We start from the raw sequence: 16,078 nt of genomic DNA, 5'->3' as shown, positions 1-16,078 counted from the left end.
AACAGATCAAGCGCTGGAGATCTAGCCCCACTTGCTACTAAGCAGGCTAAAAATACAGTAATAGCTCTTAGTCTAAGTTTCTTGTAAGAATCTCTAAGGGCCAGTAACAATGTTGTGGTTGTTAAAATTGTTCAAGTCTGTGCTGAGTACCTCAGTCAAGGCTATTTCCACATTAGTGTGAGTAGTATGTAAGCAAATTTTAGAATGGAAACCTTGGACAGAATGGGAATAGGAATATCTTCCTTCTTCTAGAATAGCTGAGTGGCTTCCCCAGAGGACTTCTCTTGGGTCAAGATATGAATGGGCTCGAAGAAGTCAGATACCATATACCAATGATGAGGAGAAGCAAACAATGTTCACAATTGGTCTTACTCAATCTCCCCCCCCTGCCCCATACTTCCTCTCTCTTCTTCAGTCCCCTGCTGGTTTTTACAATTAGATGCAGACATGAAGCTGGTAAATGACTTTCAAGTTGCAAAGGCTGACAGGCTGGCTTCATGGAAATCAGTGACAAAACTCACACTCTTTTCAGAAGAACCATAACTTTATCTGCACTGCAAGAAGCAGATCACAGACCATGAGTATTGCACTCCTTTTGCAATAGTATGAGATGAGAAAAATTGTCATTTTAGCACCGTTTGACACAAGATTATTTTGGAGCTACTCAACTACCTCATTCAGTTCAAGACACAAAATGGCTGAGTCAGCTGAAACTATTTGCTCCCTAGTTCCTCTAATAATAAGAGCATTTGGGTATCATTTTCAAAGAAGGCCACATAACAGACAGGAAGAGTTAGCCAAAGATGCTGGTAAATAGACATCACAGTCCTTATTACAGCCTCAACAACTGAATTGCAGTTTCAAAACAACCTTTATTCTGCTTGAAGACTTAATACAATTTTTAAAGCAACTCAAAACAAGACACAGCTCCATCAACTCTACAGCTTAAACAAAATTTTAAGGAGGCATGTTTTCACTGTTGCCTTGTAAAGGCAATTTACAATCTGCTTTACCCTCCACCTCCTCAACAACAATTTTAAAACAGAGTAATCTTAATGTTTTAAAGACATGTAACAGAACAGAGCTTTATTTTCAAAAACAAGAATTAAAAAAAAAAATAGCAGCATCTTGGGCAGCTAATGCAATCTCATCGGGACAAGTGCAATGTAACCTTACCAACTCCTACAGTTTAGTCCCAACTGCAATAACCAGAACATGATTCTGCATAAAACGTTGCACTTTGTAACCTTGTCCCATGGGAGGCATTATGCTTTGAGCTGCCCATTTCTAAAGTGACCCTGAAAAAAACAGTATCAGGATTCACTTTCCCAACTTAATACCATGCATAGCAAAAGCACTGTGTGAAAATCGGCAGAAGTTTTCCCCATTAGAAGCATCTGAATGTTTTCCCAAGCATTATTATTTCATTGCCAATTACAAGACAAAGCCATTTTTTCACTACAGAACAGTTGACACCAAATAGAAAATCTGAAGATTTGGTTTTATAGATTGCTTGACAAGATAACAGAACCATACAGACAAGCTCTTTTTTTTCTTTTTTTTTTTTCTTTTTTTTTTTTTAAAGAAACTATCCAACAACACAGAAACTCAGTTTTCTAACTGTATCTGGAAACATGCTGCACCCACAAAGGTCTAGTGTGCATGTGTGCGTCTTCAAACAAAGTTAATGATATCACTTACTAAATTCAGCAAAATGATCATGTTCTGTGAAAATGCACCAATACTAGGAACTGTTCATACATAAACACAGCAAGTATGCACATGTATGCGCAGATACACATCCCCAACCTGTAAATTCATATTTCAACTTAAGTAAATCAGAAGCTCTTAATTTTGCTTGTGAGTTTTGGTTCTCTTTGCTATGTCTCATGCCTTTCAAAGGCCTTGTGAAATAGATGCTGCAGTGCAGCATAACTCAGGGATTTAAAATAAAACAAAACGTTCCCCAAACCAGAAAAACAAAAGAAAGAAAAAAAAGAAAAGAAAAAAAAAGTAACAGAACAAAGCCCATCCATGAATTATATTAGATGAAAAAACTATGCATCAATAGAAATACAGAAAAACACTGTGTTTCTTCAATTATATCCCCATGCTTTTTTTCTGTATATAGTAGTCTGAGATCAAATCAAAAGTGGAGTGAACAATATGGTACATTAAAGACAAACAACTCTGCAGTGAATAGGGCCTTTGGCAGGACTTAGCTCTGTGCATTAAAGAGGGAGAGAAATGCAGAGGCCACACAATATGTAAGTACCAAAGAAAACCCACTCATGCCAATTTGAGGGCATAAATGATCCCTGCAAATTGCACAGACCCTGTGTAGGCAGAACATCCCCTTAAGAAGCCCTAAGCACTCATCCTTACAACATAGTGCTTATTTCTCATTGTTGCTTGTGCAAGAAAAGCAAGTGTCAAATCTGCACACACATTATTTTTTTTTCTGCCACAGCCACACACAAAGAGAAGTTGCACAGCACACAGGAACGAATTATATTCCCTGCTGGGCTGGGCATGCTAAGGATATGGCCCACTGACATAGCAGGGGTTTTCTTAATACAAGGAAAATCAGATCCAAATGCTTTAACTATGATAAAATTTCTTGACAAATGCTACGTGAAACATCAATTCAGATTACATATATTTTGCCTACAGAGAAAAAAATACGATTTTACTCTTAAAATATTTAACATTCAGAAATTAATATATGTCCGAAGAATATCTTGGATTGCTACAAGTGTTAAACTGCTGTATATTGAACTAATCTGTAACTTCAAGCCCAGTAGTATAACTGGCATGCTAGAGTAATTGTTGGTGTTTTTCATAGTATAAACCAGTTATTAGTATAACAGATTTACATGGTCCTACAGGCCTGAAGAAAGTGTGGAATGAGGAAGGGAAGGCATGAAGACTAAACTTCTATTCAGGAAAAATATTCAGAATTTCTAAGTGATGACTATCATGAAACAATATTGTTGAATCTTGTTTCCTGATACAAATTCTAGTAAGAAAATACACCTATAGGAAAGTAATGACTACCCACCAAAAAAACAAAAATAAAAACAAACAAACAAACAAACAAACAAAAGAAATCACAAAATCAAAATAAAATCAAAAGCCTTACGGCCTCAGAACTGAAATAACAATGTAAAAATGAAAAGATAATATAAAGATTATTGGAGACTGGCAAATTTCTTATTATTTCCATTAGTTTATAAAGCATTGCATACTTTGAAATAAAACACAAGGATCTCTAACCAGAGCTATTATGAGAGAACTCCATGGGTCTCACTCTTTTGATTGTGTGTGCAACTCTCTTTAATAGTAATGGATCTTGTCTTTTGCATCTTGGGGGAAGAATAATTTCATACGTTGACTTAGTCAATCTTTTCCAGTCAAGATTTCTCTGAACTTCATTACTTTATTGATTTGCAATGTGTCAATTTCCTCAGTGGCCAGGACAATAAATAACCATGGAAAATCACTGACAGTGAACTATCCCAGAATTATTATTAATTCCATTTTAGTGGGATTTACATATTTGGTTCCTTTAACTGAACCATGATTTTGTAAGTCTCTGGTGCCCTGAAATTATGGAAATGTCCACTTTGATACTGCCTCAGCCTACAGATTTCTGAAAATAAGTATCATAGCCTAATCATTTTCAAAAAAGACATTTTCCAGTCTTAATTAGTTCTGTATTGTATCCAAATATTCTCAGTGGAGGTGGTAGCTTTTTTTTTTCCACAATACTAATACAAAAAACAAACCTAGGCAACAGATTAGAGAAACTCCTTCATGTGAAATGAAAATACCTTTACAGGCTGACAAAAATTCTATCACAGGAGGTCAAGAAGTCATTTATTTACTGTGAAGGTGGATTCATTCTGAGATCCAAACTATCTACACTCTACACTGCAGTAGCAAAATATCCCCATTTTTTTCTGCAGTCACTATCAAAGAAGGATACACTATTTTTCTTGTCTTCCAAATACAAAGACAATCATGATAGAAGCTCAAAATGCTTCAAGAAGCAAATGTAGCATGGTACCGTATTCTAAAGATATCTCTGAAACAGTATTGTTGGACTCAGTGATATTTTGTAATGTTCATATATATTTTATTGAATAAAGCAGCTTTGAAGCTTATCAGGCACTGCCCAACAAAATATTTAGTCAAAAAAAATTATGAAATTTTTAAACTTTGAGCTAGTAGCTCAATATTCCATACAAAGAAAATTGTAAAATATTTCATAGTTTTAATTCTCAAGCCAACCATTGCTGGCTCCCTGTACATTAAAACAAAACAAAACAAAACAAAAACCCAAAAAACAAACCAAACAAGAAAATTATTAACAAAAAATAATCACCAGGAAAAATATCCTTAGGCAAAAGAAATTAAAAAAAAAAAAAAGACAAAAAAAAACCAAGAAAAACCAGCTTAATCTGTAGATATGCTTGAGAGAAGACTACAGCCTAAAGAAAATTCAGTATTGCATAGCATAGTCTAAGAATTCAGCTTTTAGCAAACAGAAAAGGAAAAAAATGAAGCAGTTTGGTATTGACAGTTTTCATCAATGATAGTTAGTCATCCAGTACTATGTACATTATTATACACTGTATGCCATTGAAAATCCTGTTTTCTTCAGTCTTAAATATATTCTTAAAACAGGATTTTTAATCATCCAAGCGAAACACTTCCTGGCACTTTGCTATTACAATTACTCTGAACAACATACTGTAACTGAAGTCCTTTTAAAGTGTCCCTTAGAAATGAAAGTGCCACTCTGCTACATATCATTCACCAGAAACCAAAATAGAACCACAATGCTGTATGTCTGGATCCACTGAGTGCAGCAACACCATTCCAAGTCAGATTGTGACCACAAAATGCCAATAACTGAATGACACAGACCTCTTATACCTTGTGTCTGGATAATCCAATGTTCTAGCTGGTAAAGCTTCAGAAGTGGTCGTAAACAAGCACCATGCTTAAAGGCCTCTATGTCCCTGCAGGGAGATCAGGTTTGGATTTTTCTCTTGTGTTTTTTCTTATATAATTAAAAAAAAAAAAAGCACTTCAGATTACAAACATACATTCACAGCATAACACTGTGATCTCTCCCTCTGCAGTTGTGAAGGAAATCTCTAGTCCCATCTTGAAGATAGATAGCTTTCATACTGCAAATTCTTGAGTAAAGCTGAAAGGAGCCTTTTCTCTCCAGAGGCCTCAATGTTGCCAAATCATTTATTTAAAAAAACCCCAAACAACCCAGAGTATTAAGATCTTCATCGCCTCTGCTGTGCATATACTGGGTAGGCGAGTGTGACATTGAGAGAGTCATTGTGCTGCACAAGTGACGTGTGTTGGTAATGTAGCACCAGTTCTTTGAGCGAGTTGTACAAGTTATATGGCTCTGCAAATCCATACCCAGTAGGTGTCTTGTTTATCACACAGTGCTTTACTTCACCATCCACCCTAAAAAAAACAAAACAAACAACCAGTTTTTAGTTTGTGAGTACAGTAAATTTAAGACAGAAAATAAGGTATTAGCAATAAATCTTAAGATGCTAGTCAGTACATAGAATTCTTCTCTTCTGTGGTGGGATAATGGTAAAAACCTAGGTTTAGTCCAAATTCATGATGTCATGCCATCTTAGGGAGGCAGGAGATAGGCAGGACTTAGCAACTGCACAGAAAGGAGTGCACACATTTTGGTTTCTCTTCTGAGTGAGGCTCCTCTGTGGGAGTGGCACAGGTTGGAGCTGTGTAGGAAATGGAGCAGCAATAACAATGGCCTCAGGGCTCTGTGACCTGCTTCTAAGCCCAAAGGTCCAGGAGGAATGGTGCATATACAAGTGTCTATCTGCCCCAAGCTCACGTTGGTTACATCATTCACAAATTAGGGTACATACACAACAGAGCAGGCATAGCAGCCTTGTTTGCTGCTCTCTCGAACAAGGAATGTTCCATCTCGTTTTCCCCGCAGTAGGTTTTCAGCTTGGCTTCTATTGATATTTCCCACATTCCATGTTCTCTCATCATGATGGGGCAAGTCCTCATCATCTTCTACCATAGAGTATTGGCTGTCGAAAAGAAAAAATGTGTTTATGAAACACAGAACAAAATCCACCAATTAAGTAGTCTTTATTCCATATTACATATTTCCTTGGTAAAACTAGGGATCTAAACCAAGTAATACTGCACCATTTAAATGACTGGATAAAAGTAAAATATAAGCCCTGTTTCTTGTTTCTTTGAAGAACACTCATGTAAATTTTAGGAAGAATATAAAAAGATGATGTGTTATTTTTCAGAATATGCTGTGAGCACTTCAGTACTTCTGCCATTGCTCACTGTTTCGGTAAATAGCAAGACCAACAAAATCAGTACCCTCTGAGTCAGCTTCATTTCCAAAGATCACAACACTTGGTCAGCAGTGAAAAATCATGCAATGTATCAAGTACAGCTGCTGCTTGGAGAACCTCCCAGCAGTTGCACAGGGAGACAGATTAATTATTTATAGGGGAGATGGCTCTGTGAAAAGGTGCAGTAGTAGAATAGTGCAGTAGTGCTTTCTCTCTCTGTCTCTGTCTCTCACTCTCCCCTTATAAGCAGATTATGAGAATAGCATGCAATATATGCTTCTCTATTAAATCAGCCACCAACTATAAAGCTGATTCAGAATTACAAAGAACCATCTGAGCTAAAGCCCACCATCAAAAAAAAAGCATCTGGTTCAGCTGTGTGGACATCACTTCGGAATTCTGCAGCTCCAGAGCTCCCCACTTCCACAACAGCCTGCACTGGCCCTGCCTGTCCTGCTCAGCTTGCAATCAGTCTGTGTTACGCTAATGCACTTATTCTCTCTGCAATAGGCTTTTAATTAGTTTTCCTTGGTATAAGAAAAGATGACTTCTCACTCATCCATGGTTCTGTCTGAATATTCTCAAAGAAGTCTACAGAAATCAGCAATCTCATACAGAATTCAATTTTTCATAAAGAAAAAGGGTTCTTTTGTATCAGATAACAGTCTCTCTGGGTCCCTTATCCCATCACTCTTTTGACCTGCATGACATTCACATACATTCAGTAGTGGCTCTGTTTTCAACCAGCGTCTAGAGAAAGTAATTCTTGTTCTTCATCCTGCTTATTATATTGGGGGATTTTTTTTCTGCAATACAACTTCAGAAAAAAAGCCATATTCTGAAAGTTTAATTTTTCAGCAGTTACTAGACTTGCCGGCAAGGAGTGTCAGAGTGAGAGAAAATGAAGATTTTCTTTAAACAGTTTCACTTACTATTTTGATGCTACACTAAACCCACAGAGTGGCATTGTTCTTTATCTACTGTTTAAGTGATAGAAAAACTAGTGGGGACAGGTCCCTATGTATTTTACAACGTATCATCTTTGAGTTGTGCTAAGACTGAGAGAATAGCATGGCTTTAAAAAGTGTATGTCAATTTTATCTTCAGCTTCTACCACAGCGATAAGCACAATTTCCAGGATAACAGTAGGAGACTCAATAAACCAAGCCAAATTAAAATAGATGAGGACAAGGCCAGAACGCAAATCCACTAGAGTCATTGTTTGCTGCTTTCACTGTATATTCAACCAGGCAGCATAAAAGGCATGCACAAGAAACTACACAGGCAGAAAATGTTGATACAAATACTACTGAGACAATTTTGATTTTTCTATTTGTTCATTTTTCACTGTTACTAAGCTTCAGATATTATTTTGTGTCTTGCTTTTGTTTAAATTTGGTCTATGTTTACACAACCCAAGCACTTTTTGCCTTTTTTTCCCAGGAATAAAATGAAATGTATTCATCAGCCTAGTCCCTGTCAGAACCTGCAGTAAACTATTTGAAATGACAGAATACTATCCATTTTCCAGAAAAATAAAATAGACTACAAAACCAGAGAAGGATATTCCTCAACATATACAAATTTATAATCTCCAACAGCAATATGACACAATGATGTGGGCACCACTATACTGGATAACATCATGGTACCCACAATTGAGATTTGGAAAACGCCTGCTCATGCCTAGAGATTTTCTGAACAATTTATCCATCCATATGACATCTCTCCAAGATACTAACACCTTATGAACTTAATTTTGCTGGTAAGAAAAAAGACACAGATTACATTTCAGTGCTTTGCTACAGTAACTTGATTAGGCACTTCCCTGAATAAAGGAAGAAAGTAGAGGGTGAGAGAACATCCTTTCTAATACTTGTATTATGTAGGCTGTCATGTCTTAACAGTGTGCATTGTTACTGCAGATCTACTGCAGGCTTGAGATTTCCTCTGTGTGGTCCAAGACTTAAATATGCTTTATCTCACTTTTGTATTTAGGTGATTTGATACAGCAGAAATATCTAAATCTTCCAATACTTACTCTTCTGCATTTTCATTTCCAAGCCATTCATTTAGCTTCTTTTGCCGAACACCTTTTTGAGTCAGCCACCTGGACAATAATTGCAAATAAAATTAATTTTTTCTCATGAAAGTTGGATACCATTAAAAAACCAAACAGCTTAAAATTTGTTAATTCATGATACTCACATCAAGTACTGGTCTCTTGTTTTCCTCAGCTGTATGAGGTCTGGCTTAATGCTGTTCATACGCTTGTCTATCTCTCTATATTCAGCTGCTTGCTTCTTTAAGTCTTCTTCTAATCTACGCCTGCTGTCCACAATTTCACTTATCCGAGACTTCAGTTTTTCATAGTTGTGCATGATTCTAGATGGAACAATGTGGTAGGTTACACTCTGATCTCTTATTCATAATTTTATAATCTGTTATTCAGAGGTGTAGACACTTAAGAGAACAGATTATTTCTCTAGATGTAATTATACATTTTGCCAGTTCACATCTACCCTGTTTGAGGCTTCTCTGCTTACAACTGAACAACTTCAAACTTGTCATCTTGCTTCAGTTTTAGGCAGACCTATAGTTGGCATTGTTTGTTTTTTCAAAAATCATACAATTTGATATGCAAAATAAAATACTGACCTTTGTATTTCTTTTTCATTTCCTTCCCGTTTAAATTTTTCAATGTATTCCTTACTGTATCTTTCTTGTGTTTGGCACTGCTCTTCAAATATTTTTATCGTTTCATTAAATGCCTCGATGGCTGTTCTTTTCATTTGAATTTCCTGAAAATAAAATAATCATTATTACAGTTGTTATCAGACAAAGGGGAAGATTTATTGGCTTGTATCACAGAAACACTTCAGTATATTTTAGAATATCCTTTCAACATCCCTTTACCAAAACGTATTCTGTCTGCGGAGCCTTATGGCATAGAGACAACAGGCCTGTGCAAAAGGCTACCTGGTAAGATTTCCACGATGAGGTTTATCAAGAAGTAGAACTGCTAAAAATGAAACAGTTACAATCTTTACTTTGTATAAATAAATTGATTATTAGAATCTTACAGCAGTGCACTTTGCCCTTTGTACCAACTTAGGTCCTTAGAGGCACACCTGGCTTTCTGAAATAAAGGTGGCCTGGACAGGTCTCAGGAGGTTATCTAGTTTATCCTCCTGTCCCTACATACCTAGTTGATAGCCAAGTCTTAAGTCATTAGTTCAAGTTGCCAGCAATTCTCCAATTTTCTTCAACTATTTTTAGGCATATTTCCTGCACACTTTAAGAAGCAGTCTTGATTCTGGGTCTGTAAAACTGCACTAATTTACTGGCACTTTAAGGCGTGGCTAATAACTGATTAGGCTGAAAGAAGGACAGAGGCAGCTTTTCATTCCTGCATTGTATCTACACACATCATCTCTTTGTCCTGCATAGGTAAACCAGACCCTTCAAAAACTCACAATAAAATGCAATGCTTCCCTGAAAATGTGCCTTGAATACCATAACTCAGCTTGATGAGGTCAGTATGCAGAAGTGGTGGTAAATCAAGATAATTATGTACTTGCTTTGGATGGAGCTCTCAGACTTGGGCACAGGGTGGCTTAGTTTACAGGTGGTGGCTGTTCAAACATGAGTAAGCAATTGCACTGTTCTGAGCGAGCACATCAGGGAAATGCAGTGGTGGTGGAAGAGAGGAGTAGGAAAATGACAGTATGAATTCACAACAATATTTTCAATATCTACAAAGTCTTCCACTCTCCCTTTAGTTCAAATCCAGCTCACCTGAGATGTTCTTGTGTAGTCTTCATAGAGTCTGTCATATTCTCTGCTTTTTTCTTGGAACTGGGTATTATATTCATGTAATTTCTTTCCCACTGCTTCAATGCTATCCTCTTTTACAACTTGATCCTGGAATGATGAGCAGAAAGAAAGACATTCTGTAGGGAGACAATTCTACTGCACAGATTTTCCGGATAAAACTGCTTAAAAATGCTTAGATAATTACATGGAAATGTGAATCCTCTTTCACCAATATGGAGGTATGCTAAATGCATAATATGCAAATGAGAAATTATTGACAAAAAGGAATTTTGCATTACAAGTGTTTAGCTTTATACTGAAAATTACATATCTCACCATCGAGTGGGCTACTTATAAAGATGTTTATTTCTTAACAGTGTATCTGCAGTATTTAAAGTTCTAAATATTTATATGCATAGTGTGGAGTTGGCTTTACACAAAAATATCAGGTTTTGTACCCACTTGCTTTTTCAAACATTAACAGAGCTGAAGTTCTTCATATTCTGGAAGTGCTGCAATAATTTCTCTGTATTTAAGTGAAATGCAAAGAAAATAAACTAAATTACCTGCTGGTACTTAGAAACTGGGTAGAGTAATTTTACATCCAGTTTAGGATTATACTGGGCCAGAGATTCATTCCGGTAGTGGTTTATTAGCTCGACCACAGAGCTGAACGTTAACGGGTCAGAAAAACCGTATTTTCCATCCCGATGAAAAATTTTTATTAATTTGTTATTTCCTCCTTTCCTGCAAATAAAGTATATTGAAAAGTTAGGCATGCTTCCAGTACTATTTCCTAAAGAATACTCTACATTAAGTGCAGGTATTGCATTTAACTATCGAGTATTACAGACCCAATGTAAGTAGTTTTACCTCAGTGTAAGTGTGTAGTCCCCATGCATTTTGGTTGAAGCATCTCGTACCAAAAAGGTACCATCTGCTGTGTCTCGAAGCTTCTCATTTACTTCTTCCCTAAAATGAAAGCAAAAGTAACCAATGATTTCAATTGGTTCTCACACATTTATTCTGCCACGGTACTCTAAATTCAAATTCAAATGTTTTTAATTAAGTGTTGTTTTAGAAGCCTTCTATGTCTCCATATTAATACAATTATTTAATAGCTTATTTAAAATTGTTAGAGAATAAGTGGGATAAAAAATGGCATACTCTGCACTCTCACTCAAATTATTATTCATGCAAAGGTCTTTCTGCTTGTTCATACAAGCCTGTACAATTGGAGCAGCCAGTGCTGGTCTAATATACCTATATATAGTGCAGATAAAAATGTTGCTAATATATGGCACTTGTTAGTCTGACTTGCTAACTATTGTGGCTACAGTTGAGGTTCTGAATGAAAGACAAGAAGAAAATTATTTCTTTCTTAGTGCTATCTTTTCATGCTAACATTTCATATAACTGTGTTAAAGTAACAGAACAATCATTTTGCATACTACATTCTAACTGACTGCCAGTAACTTTTTAGTCATGTTTGGAATTAAACCAACTGTAATATGTTTGTGGTGGAAACTATCCTAAAAACAGCTCTTACAACAGTGAATTTTCTACACTCAAAGCATAATACATATACACAGAATAGCACAGCAAGAATAACATAAAGCCAAACATAGGAAATACATGTCTTGAGGTGATTTACCTTGAGATATCCCCCCAGTACCATTCAGCGTCTTGTAATGACATGTTGTTATTCATGCTATTGTTAGTTACGGTATTAGGTTTCGGTGGCTTAGGAGGCAGTGCTGCAAATGAAAGGAGGGAAGAAAAGTTGTAACTCACTGAAAACATGACCATATATTCCTTGAAATTACACATTATTAAACAATTTTATAAATCTATGAGTGTATTTAAAAAAAGAACTGGTTGCCAAACAGAGTTGTCTATCATTAACCATCTTTAAAAGACATTACAGGAATCAAGATACTTGACAACGAAATAGTTCAAACTAAAGTTGTACTGTTTGAAAAAATGATGTTATTTTGCAATAATATATTTTAAGCAGAATATAACTCCATACTCAACTCCTGCTCCTGTGAAGAAAGCATTTGAGAAAAAAGAAATCTGAAGTTTGCTTTTACCTCCTTTCACCATGTTCAGGTGAACACAAGTAATAAAACATGCCACTTTTTTTATTCTTCTATGTAATGATCTTAGAGGAGTTTTGCTTTTTTCTTACCTAGAAGCTGAGTAATAAAAGATGCAAGCCCATAGCAGTACAGTATATTTGAAGAAGAATCAGGGTTTTGTGATCCTCAGCATTCTGTGCAATGATTTGCAAAAAAACCAAAAAACCAAACCCAACAGTTTAAGAAACCCATCTGTGACCCAAATATCCCTTGTGTTAATCTTAGTATTCTGCAGAATAAATTGTGTTCCAAATGCCAGGACTGATTAAAAACATCCCCCCCCTCCCCCCCCCAGCTTTTTTCAATGTCAAAGCTGCATATGTATACCAGTGGGTGCCAGAGAAGATACTGCAGCACTGACTTAGTAAGGAGGGGGACTACACTGGAATCAGGATTAAAAATCAACTCAGCTCTTTCACTTCTCCAGTAAGTACATCATTCCTGTCCTGTATATTATGACCAGGCTCAAAAGACAATGTTTTAAAGTTGCAAGGAATATCAGGATAGCATAATACTTTCATATGACATGAACAAAATGATGCTATAACAGGCATTAAATTAGTATTGCTAGATTTTAAAAATGTTTCTTCCTAAAACAATCCAAGCAAATGGTTTGTAATCACTGTTTCAGGAAATATGAGTGTTACTACAGCATTTCCTTTTAGGCACAGTGTGGAACAGAGAGAGCAAAAATAGAAATACAATTTTTTAAATGATATAATAGCAGGACTAGAACTACATCTGACATAATAAAATAAAAACAGAAACTGGTCAATTCAGTAAAAATTCAATTAAGTAAGCAGACAGGTATTTTAATATTTCAAGATTCTAATTACTACAACCATGCACTAATCCAAAATTTTATTCTAATTTATGAAAAAAGGAAAACTATTTGTATCAATAACAAAGTAAAGAAATCCCACATATCCAGTAAGATTTTTTTAACAGCTATTGTAAAGACCAAAATTAATTAAGTCTTCTATAATAAGACTGCAGTTTTACCTGGTGGATCCATTTCTATGTAAAACATCAAGTCTGTGCCACAATTTATATCTGTCTTAGGATATTCTATATCCAGTTCTTCCATATTCCAAACAGTATTGTACATTTGTATGAGTTTCACTGAGTAAGCTCAGATACAAGAAAGGAGTCAGGCTGTCTTTGTAATGGTGTCTTGGAATTCATTTTAAAACCTATAAGGGGCTGCACTGTAACCTATTACATCATAATCCTCAGCCAATCATGTCAAAATAATGTCATCAAACCACTCCTGCCTCCTCATTTTGTTCTACATTAATCTTAAAACAATTTCAATTTTGGAAAGAATCTACATTTAGCAGAATTGCAATATAAAGCTGGTATTACACACAAAAGGAGCAACTCTGCTCTCCTTGCCCATGTTCCTGGCTCATTTTCCTGACTTTGCAGCATGGTACAGTCCAATCCTGGCAGGATGACAAAAGGCTGATATGCTGCAGCACGTAGCTCTTACACACACGCGCACACAACACATATTCACACACAGGGCAGCTCCCTTCAGAAGCAGGTCGGTCACATCTCAGGCGCATTCTCCTGCTTAAATGACTGAAGTTTGCCATCAAAAAGATTTGAAAGGATTCTAGACCTACTACACATATTAGAGATGCATTAGAGAAGAGCATGACTCTGTGTGTATATACATTACACATTCATCTTACACAAACACACAGAGAGACGTATATATACACATAATGAAATATGGATTATGTTTTTAAACTCTGCATATTTCTACTATTTTTATGGGCACACAGGTCTGATAGAGTTTAGATTATTATTTAAAACATGCTTACTGCAGAGAGGTCTTCCTCTCGTACCATTATGTAATAATACACAATTCAAATCAATCTAGATTAATTAATTTTGAAATTGAAACCCCAAATATTGTAATCTCATATTCAGCAAATTCATTAAAACCATGGTAGAAAGTAAAAACTGAGCAAGATCTTGAACAGTGGTTTTGCTGAACATAAAAAAGGCTCTGAGGATACAATAAGATTCAACCTGCCTTTTCACATAGTTTCTCTACCCTATTCTCATTGATATATTTATCAAGTTAATTGTTTTTAAAAGCAAGAGTCCCTCGTCAGTGTCTCCTTTGCCCCTTGACTTTATATCATCAGCAACCTCCAACCATTTAGAAGTATTCCATCTTAACTCCCCCCATCTCTGACTGTAACTCTCTCTAACCTCTTGGAAGAAACATGGACAGAAAAGGCTATTCACTTCAGAGCAGAATGCTCTGTAAAGCAATATGAACGCTTTATACTCACTATAATCTATGGGGGGGAGAAAACCAGAGACCAGAAATATCTACAGCAAAGACTAGCTGTAGCAACTATCTGTGCCTTATAGCATAAGAAATCCTGGAGCAGCTGAAATGTGCTCTATCTCACAAATATTCATTAAAAAAAATTAACACAATTTATATGCTCTCTAAGTATTTCACCCCTGCCCTCCACCCTCACCCCGCACTGTCTGTGCCCCTGAGCAGGTTACCTCTTTTAGACAAGCATCAACATACAAGAGCATGTCTGGAGTACCAACATATACAAAAAGATGCATGCTAGTTTGCTTCGTACATTAAGAAACTTCATTTTGAAGTAGACTCTCCCCTTCCTGTTGAGGTAGACATGCTCCAAAGATTCTTTCCATGTCCAAAATGAAATAGGATACTTAAAATCACTCCAGACACAAGTCTAACTACTGAACTTAGAGGTTTTGCCCACCTGCTACCCAAACAGCTAAGTTGCCAAGGTAATTATTTAAATTAAGTTACAAAGATTTCCTACAAAAACTGCATTGCTGCTTTTAGGTCTCATGTGGGATCAGTAAGTTTTTTTTATTCCATTGAATAAAGATTTTCAGGAAAAATTACTTCCCTAGGGGTTTCACTGGTGGCCAAATTTAGGACTGAACAAACTTGTATAATCAGGTTAGTACTCAGCTCAGACTAGCCTAGCCTGCAGGCAAGAAAAGAAAGGAGGCAGATAGGCTATTCCCCATTCTGTATATAACCCAGAGAGGTACTGAAGTACTTGACTTAAATTCATATATCTTAGGACATTTAAAGCTCTACCTGGTAATCAGTCACAGTACAATACTTCCGTGAGATGATGAAAAAAAACACAGAAATTCAAAATCACTTACTTTGTAAATTACGCATCGCAAGTGATCGCCCTTTTAATACAGTCGAAAATACGATCCAATATTGGTTTCCTCTTATAAAAATCTTGCTTAAAAATAAACCATAAAACCTCCATTTACTAGGAGGCTTCTCTGAAGCAATGAAGAAAAAGAGATTGCTCTGCTTTCCAACCAGTGTTCCATAAAAACTCCTAATCGAGCTGTAACTTGCAGTGAGAAAATCCAAGGCTTCTCTCTCAACGGCTTAAACCTCTGTGCTGTGCAGAAGGTATCCACTTCCTCTGGTTCATCATTAAAAAGTGAACCTGACTTCAGTACGGTGAAAAAAAAAAAAAAAGAAACCACCACCCTCAGTAGCTTGCACGTCTCTCTCAGATAAGGATCTCAGTTTCATGATTAACTTGGGTAGGTTCAAATATTTGCTGAGCCAGGGATTTCAGTTGGGGGATGGGAGCAAGATTCAAAGTAAAAGTTGTCATCAGCTAACAAGTGGCCAGTGCAGGGCTAACTTTCTCATTTTAGCTAAGTAAATGAGAAGACCATTGTAAGAGG

General features: G+C 36.3%; 1 protein-coding gene across 5 annotated transcripts in view; it reads right to left on the bottom strand.

The window, feature by feature from the left end:
- Window positions 1-852: 852 nt before the first annotated feature.
- The window catches only part of PIK3R1 (phosphoinositide-3-kinase regulatory subunit 1), a 60,547-nt gene continuing 45,321 nt past the window's right edge, over window positions 853-16,078 (bottom strand). For 2 of the 5 annotated variants that reach the window (XM_069000856.1, XM_069000855.1), the window contains 9 exons: window positions 11,857-11,959; window positions 11,076-11,174; window positions 10,769-10,949; window positions 10,185-10,310; window positions 9,045-9,187; window positions 8,595-8,771; window positions 8,428-8,496; window positions 5,934-6,104; window positions 853-5,496 (listed from right to left, as the gene is read on the bottom strand). In XM_069000856.1, the coding sequence (XP_068856957.1) occupies window positions 5,307-5,496; window positions 5,934-6,104; window positions 8,428-8,496; window positions 8,595-8,771; window positions 9,045-9,187; window positions 10,185-10,310; window positions 10,769-10,949; window positions 11,076-11,174; window positions 11,857-11,959 (1,259 nt within the window). In that variant the 3' untranslated portion in view covers window positions 853-5,306. Of the gene's footprint in view, window positions 5,497-5,933; window positions 6,105-8,427; window positions 8,497-8,594; window positions 8,772-9,044; window positions 9,188-10,184; window positions 10,311-10,768; window positions 10,950-11,075; window positions 11,175-11,856; window positions 11,960-12,393; window positions 12,477-13,345; window positions 13,512-15,529; window positions 15,830-16,078 lie in introns of those variants that run through there. The other 3 variants (XM_069000858.1, XM_069000857.1, XM_069000859.1) reach the window with 3 other exon arrangements.

This window comes from Aphelocoma coerulescens (genome assembly GCF_041296385.1).
Source record: "Aphelocoma coerulescens isolate FSJ_1873_10779 chromosome Z unlocalized genomic scaffold, UR_Acoe_1.0 ChrZ, whole genome shotgun sequence".
Taxonomy (NCBI): Eukaryota; Metazoa; Chordata; class Aves; order Passeriformes; family Corvidae; genus Aphelocoma; species Aphelocoma coerulescens.
This window is presented reverse-complemented; position numbering and strand designations above follow the sequence as displayed.